The sequence below is a fragment of the Copadichromis virginalis genome, linkage group LG15 (assembly GCF_057382275.1).
Source record: "Copadichromis virginalis isolate Kocher_CV1m ecotype Utaka linkage group LG15, C_Virginalis_male_GT1.1, whole genome shotgun sequence".
Taxonomy (NCBI): Eukaryota; Metazoa; Chordata; class Actinopteri; order Cichliformes; family Cichlidae; genus Copadichromis; species Copadichromis virginalis.
Genome location: NC_140632.1, coordinates 22,128,640 through 22,144,920, shown reverse-complemented (window position 1 = coordinate 22,144,920; position 16,281 = coordinate 22,128,640). Strand labels below are relative to the sequence as shown.

Here is a 16,281-nt window from a genome sequence, read left to right as displayed (position 1 = left end):
CTGCAGCATCCGGTCCCGTACCAGCAGACTGAGAGACAGCTTCTTCCACCAGGCCATCAGACTGCTGAACACGTCATAGACACCTCAGCTTCACTACTGGAACTTTAACATTATGCACTCCATACTGTATATAAATGCCACTTGTTTTGCACATATTCAACTCTGTATATTTTATATATTTTATTATTATTATTATTATTTTATTTTTATTTTTTTTACTATTTAATTTGTAAAAATGTGTATACACACACACACACACACACACACACACACACACACACACACACACGTAGGAAAATATTCAGTATACACATCCAGAAATGCATACACTATTATATATTGTACATATATTTATTAGTTTCAGGTTGGCCATTCTTGTATTTTGCTCGTTTGTGTTGTTGTGTTTGCACATCTCTGTTGCTTGTGGGGCTCGCACACAAGAATTTCACTCGCATGTGCTGTGCCAGTGTGCCTGCACATGTGATGTGACAATAAAAGTGATTTGATTTGATTTGATTTGAATGTGTTCTTTGCTTGTAAGCAGGTTATGATTGGTCTTTTTAATTTTAAAAGCTAACATTTTAGTTCTCAAATAATCAGCTAAGACAAAAAAAATGTCAGTTACAGTAATTGCACTGCAAGGATTTGACACTTGTGTGATAGCAAACCTGAGTTCATTGTCACTATGCAAGAACAGACAAAGCCCAGCAGAAACCTTGACGAGGATCTTCATCTGCCCCCACCCGGGAAGAGCTTCAGAAAGGAGAGACATCAGAGGCAAGAAGAGGGGTCCCTATTTGCTTCCAACTCTCAACAACACCAACGACCAGGACCAGGGACCACGACCTTCCCCCAAACCCCTGACAGGCCATCACCCTCCTCCCCCTCCTTGTCTCCCTCCTCCCCACACCTGAAATTCACTGAAGAGATGATGGAGCGGGTCAATGCTGGGCTTAGATCTACCCCCCGGCCCAATCCCTTTTTGTCCCCCATAAACCCCCCACCAGAGCGGCCAAAGGTTTGTCACCAAGCCCCGCCCTCAACAGTGCAATCAAAGTTACATTGCCCAGCCCCGCCCCCTTAGTTCCTCCTTACCACCTTCATGCTCTGTCTCCACAGTCTGATGTGTGATGTGTGGAGGGTCTGGGCTGCGAGGATTATGGCAGTGGTGACTTTTCCCAGGAGAAGCTGGGACCCTGTTTACTAGAAGGTTTTAAAAGTTCTGTACTTTTAGGTGACAGAAGGAGACATGTGGCCTGGTCAAAACACAGAGATCTGCACTCTAAAAGATCTTTAAATATAGTAAACATACCTTGTGTGCCACAGACTGCTCCCAAACACGAGGGGACAAGTAATACCTCTAAAACACTTAAGTTGGCTTTATTAAACGTTAGATCTCTAGCTGGGAAAACATTTTTAATTAATGATTTAATCACTGAGCACAGCCTTGATTTTATGTTTTTAACTGAAACTTGGTTGGACCAAAATAACAGTGGAGCTGTTCTCATCGAGATGACCCCTCCTAACTACAGTTTTATCAGTGAGGCCAGGGTGAGCAGGAGAGGAGGAGGGGTTGCTGTCTTATTTAATGAATCATTTCAATGTAAGCAGCTATCTCCTGGAAGTTTTCAGTCTTTTGAATATGTGGCTTCACAGCTGAAGGCCCCATCCAAAGCTGTGTTTCTTAATGTTTACAGGCCTCCCAAATACTGCACAGACTTTTTTAATGATCTCAGTGAACTGCTGTCTGTGATCTGTGTTGATTTCGACTGTGTAATTATTGTCGGGGATTTTAACATCCATGTGGACAACCCTCAGGACAAAGGGACTAAAGACCAGAGTAACACTTTTGGCTGACTCAGCATGTAACACAGGCCACACATAATAGAGGACACACTCTTGAACTACTGATCTCCAAAGGCCTGAGCATTTCAAAGGTTACTGTGTCTGATGTGGGCCTGTCTGATCATTATTGTGTTTTCTTTGAAAGTAAAATCTCAGCCCACACAAATATACAGCAGTGATCACAAAACGGTGTATAACTGAAGACAGTAGTGAGATCTTTAACCAGGTCTTCCCATTAACACCTGACCTGTCCAGGGGTTCAGTCAATGAGCTCGTCAATAGCTTCAATGCTAAAATGTTAAATGTTATGGACACTATTGCTCCCATTGAGGTGAAGGTTTTCTCTGGAAGGAAGAAGTCTCCATGGAGAAACTCCACACTGGTGAAAAAAGAAAAAAGAGAGTGTAGGAAAGCTGAGCGCAGATGGAGAAAAACAAACCTCCAGGTTCACTATGACATCATAAAGAGATACTTCGCAATTATAATTTACAACTGAGGAGTGCAAGGAGGTCCTACTTCGCTGACATCATCACCAAAAACAGTCATAATGCTCGGGTCCTATTTGCTACAGTTGACAGGCTAACAAACCCTCCTGTGTCAGTGGCAGCTGAACTTCATTCCACCATGGCCTGCAATGACTTTGCCAAATCTTCACAGACAAAATCCAAAAGATTAGACAAGCAATTGGTACATCAACAGCAGATTCAGGATATGTACTGTGTCCACCGAAAAACTGTTTAAACACCATGAAACAGTTTCACCCTATTAACAGTAAAGATCTGGAGGACATCTTAGGTTAACTGAACTCCTCCTCCTGCTGTTTAGATGTCCTGCCAACAAGTTTTTTCAAAAAGGCCTCAAAGACTTTGGAGTCAGACCTGTTACAGATCGTCGACTTTTCTTTAATGTCAGGTGTGTTTCCAGAATCACTAAAAACTGCTGTAATCAAACCTATACTGAAAAAGGACAATTTTGACAAGACACAAATGAACAACTACAGGCCGATCTCAAATCTCCCGTTTTTAAGTAAGATCATTGAAAAAGCAGTTTCTCAACAGCTTAATTACTTCTTAACACAGAATAACTGCTATGATGCCTTCCAGTCAGGTTTTAGACAGAACCACAGCACTGAAACCGCTCTGACCAAAGTGTTTAATGACATATGGCTGAACACAGACAGTGGAAAAATGTCAGTCTTAGTTTTACTGGATCTCAGTGCAGCATTTGATACAGTTGACCACAACATATTACTCAAACGACTGGAGAACTGGGCAGGTCTTTCAGGAACTGTACTAAACTGGTTCAAAACATACGTAGAAAACAGGAAATACTTTGTATCAATAGGTAACTTCACATCTGAGCAGACAAGTATCACATGTGGAGTTCCCCAAGGTTCCATCTTGGGACCCCTTCTGTTTAACATTTACGTGCTCCCACTGGCACAGATTATAAAGAACAACAAAATAAACTATCACAGCTATGCAGATGACACACAAATATATATCACAATCAAATCAGTTTATTTATATAGCACTTTTCACAGGATAAAAACCACAACGTGCTTCACAGTAATATAAAACAGAAATACATACAATACATTAATAATAAAACACACAGCACAAATCTAATTAAAAGCCAATCTAAATAAATGAGTCTTAAGCTGCTTTTTAAAAGAATAAATACAATCAAGGCAATGTAATGATGGAGGGAGAGCATTCCACAACCTGGGGGCCACCGCTCTAAAAGATCTATCACCTCTGGTTTTAAAATATGTTCGAGGGACTACCAACAGCCTTTGATTAGAAGATCTCAGGCTGTGAGAGGGAGCATGGGGTTCTAAAAGATCATAAATGTAAGCAGGGGCATCACAATCCAAAGCTTTAAAAGACAATGTCACCAGGAGACCGAGGCCCTGTACAGGCTCTTGGTAAATGCATTGAGGAAATTAATGACTGGTTGTGCCACAATTTTCTCCAGCTAAACAAAAACAAAACTGAGGTAATAGTCTTTGGCGCCAAAGAAAAACGATTACAGGTCACCAGAGAACTTCAATCTATACATCTAAAAACCACAAACCAGGCGAGAAATTTGGGTGTAGTGATGGAAGCAGTTTGACTGTTTTTTTAAACTTAAAACAACACAGTCATCTTACTATCACCTCAAGAATATTTCAAGGATAAAAGATCTGATGTCTCAACAGGACCTGGAAAAACTAGTCCATGCATTCATCTTTAGTAGGCTTGATTACTGTAACAGCACCTTTACAGGTCTACCTAAAAAATCAGTCAGACAACTACAGCTCATTCAGAACTCTGCTGCTCGAGTCCTCACTAAGACCAAAAAAGTGGACCACATCAGTCCAGCTCTGAGGTCTTTACACTGGCTGCCTGTCCGTCAGAGGATAGACTTTAAAGTTCTGATGCTGGTCTATAAAGCTTTGAATGGTTTAGGACCAAAATACTTCAGCGACCTCCTGACCCAGATCCTCCTGGATCCGTTTTTTTTTATCAGTTCCCAGAGTCAGAACCAGACACGGAGAAGCTGCATTCAGCTTTCATGCTCCTTATATCTGGAACAAACTCCCAGAAAGCCTCAGATCAGCTGAAACAGTCAGTTTATTTAAAACCAGGTTGAAGACTCACCTGTTCTCAGCTGCTTTTGAATAAAACACCAAATCCATACTTTTAAGCTTAAATTTCAAAACTTACATTTTAACTACTGATTTTATCTACTGTTCCTTCTTTTTTTCTTTTTTCAATTTTAAATCATGCTTTTTATTTGTTTTTGTTTTTTAATGTCTCTGTAAAGCACCTTGAATCACCTTGTTGTTGAATTGTGCTACATAAATACACTTGCCTTGCCTTTCTAATGGCATTTCTGGCTGTTGGTCACACATAACAAGCAACATGAAGACACAATTCAAATTTTGGTTGAAATTCTTTTTAACACTTTATAGAATAAAAGGCTAACCAACTAAATCATGTTTCCCCTTTGACTTGACTGTTTCGTAATAGACTGTGTGTGTATCCAGCAAACAGTTCACCCACACCTGCCCAGTGTGGCGCTGTGCAGACATGTTTGCTAGGACATTAATAATAATTAAAGAAACGCCATACAGGGAGATGTGACTAGTGTGGAGGAGATGGAACCAAATGTTATATTACACTGTCAGAAAAATGAAGCTGAAAGAAGGCGACTGATTCAAAGCCTCCATGGTGTTGTAGTTCAAACATTGACCTGACAAACCAAATGTCCATTTGAGACTGGAAAAATATATAATTGCTTGGGGTTTGTGACAAGAAGGACATCCATGTAAAAATGAAATATGTGGTGCAACAAGAGAGCAGCAGAAAGTAGTGGGTTTTTTTTTCAGACTTCATACCATTTGCTGGTTGTAATGTACCAGGGAGCACAGGTGGGCCTTACACTGTGAGGCCAAGGATGGTCCCCAGTATGGCAGCCCAGACCTAGAGCGTGGGCATACTGTGAGTACACTGCATAGCGGTACTGTGGACTCCTTTCTGCTTAGTGTGGGCAGCCCGCACTATGTGTTGCCCCTCTGGTGCCCATCTGTCCTGCCTCTCATGCCAGTACAGGGGTCTGCAGTTGGCTTCCCACTGTGAGCTGTGTGGGTTTCCATAAAATCTGAAACTCACACAGGCCCCAACCACCATATTTGCTGGGAACAGAAACACAGTAACAATGAACTCAGGTTTGCTATCACACACTTTTACTGTATAAAATGTGAAGAACAGCAGATCATTTCTTGTTTGCAGCAACCCTCAAAATCACCTTAATGGCATTCGTTAAAATGCACTCCTTTGTAAAATGTATATCTTCACTACGCTATCATTCGTATTTATAGAACCAAGACAAACTTGTTCAAAAAACACTGACTATAAACTGGAGGGCTGGTACTTTTTTTTGTTTGTTTGTTTGTTTTCATACAGTACATGTTTTAAGTGCACAAAAGTCAAAAATCTACTAATCCAGAGTGAAAAGAATACAGGAGCCTTCATTCACTATAGTAACAGGCTAATAATTATTTGGCAAAGAGAACCAAGAAACTCAAAGGCAAATCTGAAAGTCACATGGGAGGACATATTAAAGGCCTGTTTCGGTACAAAAAATAGATATATAAACAATATACAAATACAACATAAACATCTAAGTTTCCATCCCTGTGAGTGTAGTACATATCATTTGTCACAATGACCACTGAAGGCAAATCATAGAGACACAGAGGGTCCTGGTGGCGTTTCTCTGTCTGCGTGCTGGAAGCAGCTTCAGAGCTCAAGACTGCGCTTCAGCTTCAGGATCGTCGTAGATGTAGCTGCCGACACCTCCGGTGTTTACGCCTGAGAAGGGTAGACCAGACGTTTAAATTTAAAGGGTCTGTTCACTCAAAAAACATACATTAACACGAAATAACCATTTGGCTGGTTATGGTTCACTTTGCAAAGGTTTTGGGATTGGTTCCTGAAAAATACAAACATCGACTCCATATAATTGTATCCTTCTTTGCTATAATAACATGGAGCTGGAGTATGATAACACAGACACAGCTTAAGATTTTCCAAAGTTTTCCAGCCTTGTAGACTAAATAATAAAGACTAACTAGCTGTCCATGTCAATTATAGTATTTACTAGACTTTTTAAATCCTCACACAGTTTTTTTTCTCTTCATATACATTTCACATCGACATAGATATTGGTATTATAGGTCACATTGAATCTGATCCTTCAAGGTCATAAAACAGTGAGTATTTATTTCTACCCTGAAAGCTGACTAATACGACTGCCTCAGATGTATTTATGTCACTAAATTAACATATTTTACAGATTTTTGTGGGACACAGTGGTTTGAGCCATTGTTTTAAAAAACAGTCCAGCACCAGCCTTCCCCGCAGCCCAGTCCCCCCCTCCCATACTCAGATTACATACCTTTTGGTCCAAACAGTACAGCATAGCATGGTTTGTGGCAGTAAGGCTGCCCATCATGCTGAAACACAGAGAAAACCATTCCTCTCAATTCTTCCATATTTGAAAATGTTTTCACTTAGTGTTTCATTCTACCTTAACTCTCAGCAACATTCAGTGTACATGAGATAGAAACAACTACAACATTTATCTGCTTTCTCTTTTTTCTACCAGCTGAAAACCCCAGAACACAATATGCTAAATATAAACAGCTTCTATTAACTGACATCAATCAAATTCAGCAACAAACACATTTTACACCTCAGCAACATCTCATCATGTGATGGCTGGATTGAATTTTAACACTAGACAGGCTCAGCTTATTTTTAACTCGTGTCTGGGGCACAATAACTGGATGGGGATGTGGCCACAGAGATGTTACACCTCACCTTTACTTTAGCCTGACAGACTAAATCCTTTGAATTACAGCTATACAAATTAAAGATGATTACATGAAGATGAATGTCAGTGATGTAGTGGCTCATCCGGTTCATGAGCCATCACGGCTCACGTTTACTGATTATAAAATGACAAATGGGATCTTAACCCTCAGAATGCTTTGGGTGTAAAGCCATTAGGGGATCATTTTGTGACTCTTGTGAACTGTCGGTGAACAGACAGACACTGATGTCTCACCATGTTAGAAGTTTATTGATTCTTTGGCTGAATTAACTAAAACATTTTCTTATGTGACTCAAATACTATATGTGTATTTTTGACAATCTACCTGTAGAACATCTAGGAACTGACTCTGTCTTTCACCCATGATGACGCCTTGACTAGACCCACAGTTACACACATATAATTACAGTCTCATTGTGTGCATTTTAAAACAGCAAAATGCCATCACTAGCACTGATGTTAAGTTAGTACAATTAAAATAATCTGGAGCCATAAAAACAACCTGAAAAAAAAGAGAAACTCACTAAACATTTTTGGCATAATAATAAATTGAAAAATGGAGATCAGAGATTTATCATAATGTGTAGCTGGAGCTTGTGATAATGTGTCCTTTTCTATCTTGTGACATAATCTAAGTCAGTAAAGAAAACACAATACATGACTGTATGACAGAGAAAAGACGAAGATGTTGTGTATCTCTGTGAAAATTAAAATTGTGTTCAACGATTTCACACTCTGAGATCTTTCTTGATTAAACGAATACATTTTGAATATGACTAGAGTAACTGTCTGTGTATCTAATCAAAAACACTAACATTTTTACTAATACTCTGATTTCCAGCTTTGCAAACTGACTCATCTCTCACCTCTGCATGGCTGCCCGGTGCCAGAGTCTTATTGCATCTCTCACAGCGCAGACAAGGCCGGTGCCAGTTCTTCCCGAGAGATGACACCTTCTCAGCTGCACAGACAGAAACACGGACCATGGTAGAGACAGTCATTACACCGAGCAGAGGACTAAAACAGACAGTTTCCAATGCTTATGTAGAAATGTAGGACAAATACATGCTTGTCGCAGAATTTAAATATGAAACAGCATTCTGCTCACCAAAATACACTGTCTTGTTGCATCTGGGGCAGATGTTGGGGCCTCCAGAGAAAGATGAGAAGCTTGCAGCTGCAAAAGTTACAATGAATTAAACAAAAAAACTTAATAGTAACTACATCAGATATTTAGTGATTTAAATAAACGCCATTAGATAGAATTTGTGGTTTACATCATTTTAGTTGTACCATAAAGCCAGAAGCCTAGAAACTAACTGAAAACAATATTGTTTTAAATAATTATTGGTATGAAGTAAGGTAATTTAATCCTGCCAGTTTTTGCAGCATTAGAGATTGCCTCAGTTCTCTAGTTTGAGATGTAATGATCAATCTGCTGTAGTGAGATCAGCACCTTTGCACCAACAGGAACATGGACTGCACCACTTTCTGAACAAACCATCAAAAAGATAATTAAAGACACATGCGTGTAGACCATCAAAATAAAAATAATAATAATGGCTACAGAAATAAATATGTCTGGGAAAATACACAGGAAAACATAAAATGTTTAAAAATGTCACAATAATAATAATAAAAACATGTAAAATTAAATAAATGAAAACGAAAATGAATTCATGTCAGTGCCCGTAAATGCATTACTTTGCTGTAGGATTACGGCACTAATTGATATTTTTACTTTAGCTTTGATTCTTCATATTTCTGTCCTTAGTTTTCTCCATTAATTCTCACTTTCCCTAAAACATATCTGGGGCTCATTTATTCCTTTTGTGTTCTTTAGTTTGCTGTTCCAAACCTGAATTAAACTGTATCCTGCCACAGAGGCACTGAGTTTCTCCTCCTTCCATATGACAGTTTTTCTATTTCTGCTCCACATATTTCTCACCCTTCACTGGTCCCCGTGCGGGGGCTTTTTTCTCCTCCTCTGGTTTGGCGTTTGTTTCCAAGGAAACGGCTGCAGGGGCTTCGTTGACAGGATTGTCGTACACGTAGGATCCAGCTCCACCGATGTTTACACCTAAAAACATCAAATGGTAGAATTCATAAATCTAAGTTTTATGAATCTGTGTTCATCGTCTGTATTTGCACATCAGGGAGAAACCCCACCTTTTGGTCCAAAGAGGGTGGCGTAGCATGGCTTGTGGCAATAAGGCTTTCCATCATGCTGCACAGTGTAAAGGGGACAGACAGAGGAAACATCCATTTCTTAACACATAGAATAGAATAGAACTTTATTAACCCCTGGGGAGGTTCCCTCGGGGAAATTGTGATTCCAGTTGACCTTAAATACAAATAAAAAAAAAAAAATCAAGCAGATACAAATGGACTGAAGCTATACCTGTAACTGTTAATATTATGAACCAGACGGAAAAAAGAAAAAAAAAACGGCAGTTATATAAACTGTTGTTTTCAGTCTGTGTGGATTCACATAATCCTCCAAACTTGGACTGCATTTGAAGGCATTTGACTTTGTCTAACCATTTATTTTTATGGTAATAAAAGCCCTTATCTCACTTTTGTTTTTAGACATAAAATAAGCCTCACTGATTCAGTAAAAGTAATGCTCCTGGTCATCTAGACACTGTCATCGTTTATATAAATACTCTGTGGAGTTTTTTCAGTCATCCCAGGAATGTACATTCACACAGGATGTGTTTTTCAGCTAAACTCAATTGAACCTTTCAAGCAAATATGCATGTCAAAGTGGTTCACATGACAAGACCAAAAAAACTGAAGACTAACAATAAAACCATTCTGAAAGCAGACAAATGTGCACAACTACTACTACTACTACTGCACATTCACCCAGTGTACATACTACATGTATATATATATATAATGTTCTTCCTCTACACTCCTCCCCCCCCCATTTTTGCACATGTCGAGGAGCGTGTCAGGCTACATTTCACTGTGTGTTATACTTGTATAACTATGCATGTGACAAATAAAGAACCTTGAACTTGAACTTGAACAATAAAGGCCAAAATGAAGCACTGTGAAGAAAATACGGAGATAATGGACAATAAAGTTGCTCTCACTGACTAAATCAATGCATTTTAGCAGCGTACAATGAATACCATTGTCAGCTCATCTGTGATTTTCAGTACATCCCTTCCTTCTTAAAATCTAATTAAAACACAGCAAGAGCCACAAACAGTTTAATCTGATAAGTCTGATGAGTGTTAAATAACAGGCTGCTGAGCTGTTAATTTTATGTACAGCTAATTTTGTACCGAGTTTGTTCTGAACAGACTGAAGAACATCATGCATTGTGAATGATGATGAGCTGTCATATGTGAATATAAATGCATTATAACAATGATTAAAGGGGGACACAGAGTACAAATCTTCGAGCTTATTTAAACATGATTAGGCTAAGCATACTCATTTTCATATAACTTGCACTACATGCACATAACCACGATTCAAGTCTATTTTCTTTAATCAACAGTTGAAACTGCCATCTCATCAAAGCACTAAGATGTGTGAAACCCTGTTGTCTCTGAGATTTACGCCTTCTGGTTTATGGTTCTCTACAACAATGTCAGACAATGTTAAACTCCTTAGTAAAGTACAGGCGCTTCCAGGTTTCTCGGAGGAGTGACGCACTGAAGATACACAGGTACTGACTTTCCTGCACAGTACATACGTGTTTTCAAAGACAGCACAGTAACTGTCCAAAAAATCCAGCTACTTTCTGCTGATGTTAAATGATCAGGTTTTTTGGTTGATTTCAAAAAGTCTGTATTTTACCATCAAACCAGGCTCATCTCAAACAGCTTACAGCCTCAGAGTGCATGGGACATTATTGTTCGCAGTCACGGTTTATTATGTTGATGCAATGTAGCCTACCAACATAACCTTTGAACATGAAATATTTGCACTTCATAAAACAAAAACAAATCATAACTGCTTAAGGAAAATGAAGCATATACACTCTTCACATCCTGTTACCTCAGCATGGCCTCCCGGATTCAGAGTTTTGTTGCAGCGCTCACATTTTAGACAGAACTTGTGCCAGTCTTTCCCTAAAGATGACACTTTCTCCGCTGTGGGACAGGAAGAGACAAAGATCGTTTGATGTTATATCGTGCTTTTGGTTTATGAAACATAAAATAAATGGACTTAGTCCTGGAATTTCTTATAATATAATGAAGTTAATGAAGTCACAAGTTCGTCACAGCATGCATATATAAGTCTTTGGATCCAAAACGATATCTGGACTAGTTTGCAATAATTCATTGGTAGTGTGTGTGTGTGTGTGTGAGTGGGCGGGGACGCTATAAACAATTTAGATTATTTGAATTTTGGGAAGAACCCACTGCAACCAGAAGACCCACAAAGGAAAAGAAATATGCAATCTCTACTCAGAAGGCTGGATTCAAACCCAGGACCTTCTTGGTGTGAAGCTCTGACCGCGGCACTACAGTTCTGCCCCCACTAACACACTAACAAATATTACTTACTTTTACGTTGGATCAGTTTATAACTCTGGTAAAGTTTGAATTCAAATCTGTGTATAACCTTTTGAGTAATCCTGAAAACTAATAAACAAACTAACAAATCATACAGTACCAATCACATGGCATTCTTGACAGAGGGAATATGTTAATAAAATCTGATTATAAGTGCACTCAATGAAGTCTGAGTCATACTTTTACAAAATAAATGCAGTGACTGTTGAGAAAGAGCCATCCTCTATGGGTCAGTGCTTTAGTGCTTAGAAAAGAGCGCTGCCACTGAATGCAGAGAAAGGGGAAAATATTTTTTTTCTCTTTCTTTTTGTGCTTTATTTGTGCACCAGTGCAAACACTCCTCCACAGGCAGGATCCTTTTGCTGCTGCTTTGAACAGAACCCATCTTTTCTATGAGAAAAAGAAACATTTTGTCCTAAAAAAAAAGGTTATTTTGATACAAAAAGTAGCTATTTTTGCCATGAAATCAACCTTCACATATGGGTCCAGCAACCTTTGGAAGAAATGATATGCACTGTTATTAAGGTTTTTGTGGGGGTGTGTGTCAGCATGTGAAGTACAGTAGCAATTATATTTTCTGACACAACCTGAATACACAACATAAGCACTAATGTATTCTGAATTATAACAGCCAAGTGACGGTCGAAGTGACAGACGACATTTAATGGGCACTTATGAGTTCATATCAGCCTGAAGCACATTCTTTCCACTGCTTTCTAAAGGGCAGTGTGGTGACTCAGACATTTCCATTTTTCTTATTTATTCCTTTTTTTTAATAGAGCTACTGTCTGTTCTTCCATCCCTTCACATACTAAAGTTACCTTAATCTGAAGGTAAATCTAAATGTGAAGTCTTAAAAAATACCTTTTTTAAAATTTGGCGAGGTCGATCAAACAACTGATATCTTTCCTGTCTGGATAATGGATGATCTTTGGATAATGTTAGCACAGCAGGGACTTTTGGAGGTTTTCCTCTGTTTCCAGTCTTAATGCTTAAAACCACAGAGTAGTGAATATATACCATATCAAAAACCCACAAAACTGACAACCAACTAGTCCTTTAACATTAAAACTGTGTTTAACGAAGGTGGAACTCATACACACAAAGCAAAAACTGCAGTAACTTTCACACATATATGTGTGACATGTCTAACACCACTCAGAAAAAGTTGGCATAAAGAGAGAAGAACTAAAACAACTTGTTTCACATGGAGGATGGAGTGAAGGACTTCACCGAGGCCAAGAATAAGATAGTTAACAATCATTTTCAACTTTGAATCCAGCACAGCCACTTTGATTGAGCCCTTTAATGAAAATACTGAATTGGAAATGAATGCAATCCCTTTTAGCATAATGGACACAAATACAAGTTGGAAATCACAGAAACTAGAGTGCAAGTTAATGACACCTGCTGCAAACATAACACATAGTACAGTGTGTTCAAATTACTCTGTTGTCCAAGTCACTTTGCAACCCACTTCCACCCATGCTCTTCCCGTTCATGCTGCTCCTTATTAAGGTATTATCCATGGTCATGTGATACCTGCTCTGCTCTGTACAGGGGGTCTTGCTGTTGCTCTTTCCACCACCAACTTTTAATTTCTGCACATTATGGTAGGACAGAGCTGTACCACACTGTACCACCAAATTATCATAGATGGAAAGAGCTGTCTTCTGTGGACTACAGCGGTCATGACTGAACTGTTTTTTTTTTCTACCCAGTTATTTATGTGACTGCAAGGGAAAAATACATACAGTGTGAGTCAAGAGGGAAAACAAATATTACTCTGTTCAGTCAAAAGAAAAACATCATAACCCCCTTTTTAAGACCCGCAGTTTCAGTCACAGAGACTTTTTTGTCTAAAAGACAGGAGGATGGACAGAGGGAGCGAGAAATTCACTGACAGTTGCTTATCTGTTTGTCCTCCTCCCAAAATATCTCAGCTGATACCCTGAGACTGATACAACATGACACTTCCTGTTTAGACTCAATGCCTGGCCTCCCTGTCAGTGTGATATCTGACAGTAAGTCCCACCGACACACAGAAATATGCCTGGATGGTGAAGGGCTCCAGTCTGCACAGCATAACATTGGTTTTCTTCTGGGTTCTTACTCAAGGAACTGAATTTACTGAAGAAATCACATTAGCTCAGTTTATTATTTAAAAATCACATTATAGACTCCGTGTCTCGAGCATCATCTTCTTTATGGCTATCGAGAACTTTGCATCCAGAAATCCTAAAGGCTAAACTATCTCTACTGTAATAAAATCCCCTGCAAAACAACAGTATCCACTTCTAGGAGGAATACATTTTTGCCAGAACCTCGTTTTTTTTTAAAGCTTCTAATTTCCTGCAGAGTTTCAAAAGAGAGAGAGAGAGAGCAGCAGTTTGACTGAGCCTGCAGGGTGTGGTTTTGCTGTTGTTTTCCAGAGAAATGGGGAAGGGGAAAGAACAAAAAGAATATTGATCCATAAAACGAATTGGCAAATCAATCAATTATTTACCATGCCATATGGCATTGCACCAAAATGGAAAAAAGAAGAAGCTAAAAATAGATGTTAAATTAACTCCTTAGTATCATAGTACCTCACCCTATTTGACAGTATTGTCTACTATCAAGTGAATATAGTATCCAGTAACCAGGGATTAACACGCTTAAACTCATCCTACCTGCTTCTAAAAGCCAACATAAAAAGGATTTTTCACAAGCTGTCAGAAAACACAGCTGAGGCTATGACTACAGGTCTGTTAATGGCTCCCTGTAATCTTATCCAAAGATAGTGAACCCATCACTGCCTGATATGGGTTGTGTCGATATGCACCAGTTGTCTGTTGGACTCTGAGATTCACCATCTGGGGAATTTTTGGATCAGTTTTAGAGAAAAACTGTCACTTTGATTTCACATCCAATCTGGCAACGTGTCCGTGGTACTCAGCTGTGAATTTCTCTGACATTCTGTTGGACTGCTTTTAGGACCCAGAGTTTTGTATTGTAATGTAGTTACATGCTTATTTTGATATATTCTGTAAAAGACTTTCAAGCTTTAAATCAAATTTGACAGGTTAAAATAGATAAATAAATAAATTTACATGCCTTTACGTGGGTGAAATTATGCCCCATACAGTGACAGAGGATGCCACTGTATAAGGCATCCTCTGTCACTTTGTCTTTATATGCCACTGTATAAAGACAAATAATATTCATACTGTATATTTTAAAGTACTTTGACTCAGTGACACGACAGTAACATTTTCACACTGTAAATATAAATATCACTGATGTGGAGATTATGTTGTGACACTTGTATATAATTAGTTTGACTAATACTGGCTTGACTGATCAGCTGTTATTACCCCAACAAAGATAGACAACACGGTAAATGTGTGGTCCAATAAAAAGGATGCAAGAATGTGATCGATGAATATAAAGACAGACTCTATTAGTTAGTTTGCCCACAAGATAACATCACACAAAACCTCAAAGGATTCCAGTTAAAAATCTCTTTGTTCTGTGCAAATGGTAAAGGAAATAATGAGTGATTTAGTGTGAATGCATTTTTAATGTACTACCAATAAATAATTCATATGTGTAAATGAATTATTTATTGTGTAAAATTCACGATTCTAATCATTGTTTCCACCTAACACATAATAAAAATCATCCAACAGGATGAATGAGTGTCTTAAATAGTTATGTCTCTCTGTGTGTGGGAGACTCGATAAGCCTATTTATAACAAAACAATGCCCATTTTGATCAATGGGTGGAAATCTTCTGTAGAGCTCTAAAATCAGTGATGTATCCGCAAATTCTCATTATGTTGTATCCGAGAAAACACGTTATCGATTATAAGTAAAAGTCGATTTAAAGAATACTGCACTGTCAGTCTTTCATATTATAACCACCCCCCGGTTGACTATAACACTCCCACCCAGCGGTCATCGCATCTGTTAGAATCATGATGCTGGGCGGCCTCTGCAGCGGCTGCTCACTCACCGAAATACACCGTTTTCTCGCATTTTGGACATTTTGACGCCATGGTCGGTGTAAAGAGAGGAACAGGATCTTTTTCTGTTGGTCCTTTCTGTCTGTCTGCAGCTCCGGCGGCGCAGACACACCTCAGATGATGCTGACGGCGGCGGTGACTGTGATGAGACTGCGCCTCACATCCACCCTCTGCTTCTTCTCTTTCAATTGTATAACTCCGCCCTCGGGGTGACATCATGCAGCTCGCAACCCACCAGACAAAAATGTACATTTATGCCTCTGCATATCCTGTAAAAGCTTTTTCAAAAAAAAGAAAAAAAAAAAGCCTCGGCCAAATTATCACATTGCTTTTTACATTATCATCATTTCCAGAGAACATCTGCTGAATGCACTGCTGCCACTCAAATTTCTCAATATAGTACCAGCATCAGCCCAAGGCTCTAGTTACACTTTTAAAAACCAAGAGAGCATTAAAGAAAGTTTTTATTGCACACGTTCTACTCCATTAATTATTGTAAACCCATATGC

At 38.9% G+C, this 16,281-nt stretch overlaps 1 protein-coding gene across 1 annotated transcript; it reads right to left on the bottom strand.

Annotated features, from left to right (window-relative positions):
• Positions 1-3,348: 3,348 nt before the first annotated feature.
• LOC146692398 (cysteine-rich protein 2-like) lies at positions 3,349-15,951 on the bottom strand. Its single transcript, XM_085432421.1, has 8 exons — positions 15,763-15,951; positions 11,245-11,339; positions 9,397-9,454; positions 9,176-9,307; positions 8,336-8,404; positions 8,094-8,188; positions 6,790-6,847; positions 3,349-6,203 (listed from the first exon to the last, which is right to left on the bottom strand). Exons 1-8 carry the CDS (start codon positions 15,803-15,805, stop codon positions 6,139-6,141), a joined length of 615 nt encoding a protein of 204 aa, XP_085288547.1. The 5' UTR covers positions 15,806-15,951; the 3' UTR covers positions 3,349-6,138.
• Positions 15,952-16,281: the final 330 nt, after the last annotated feature.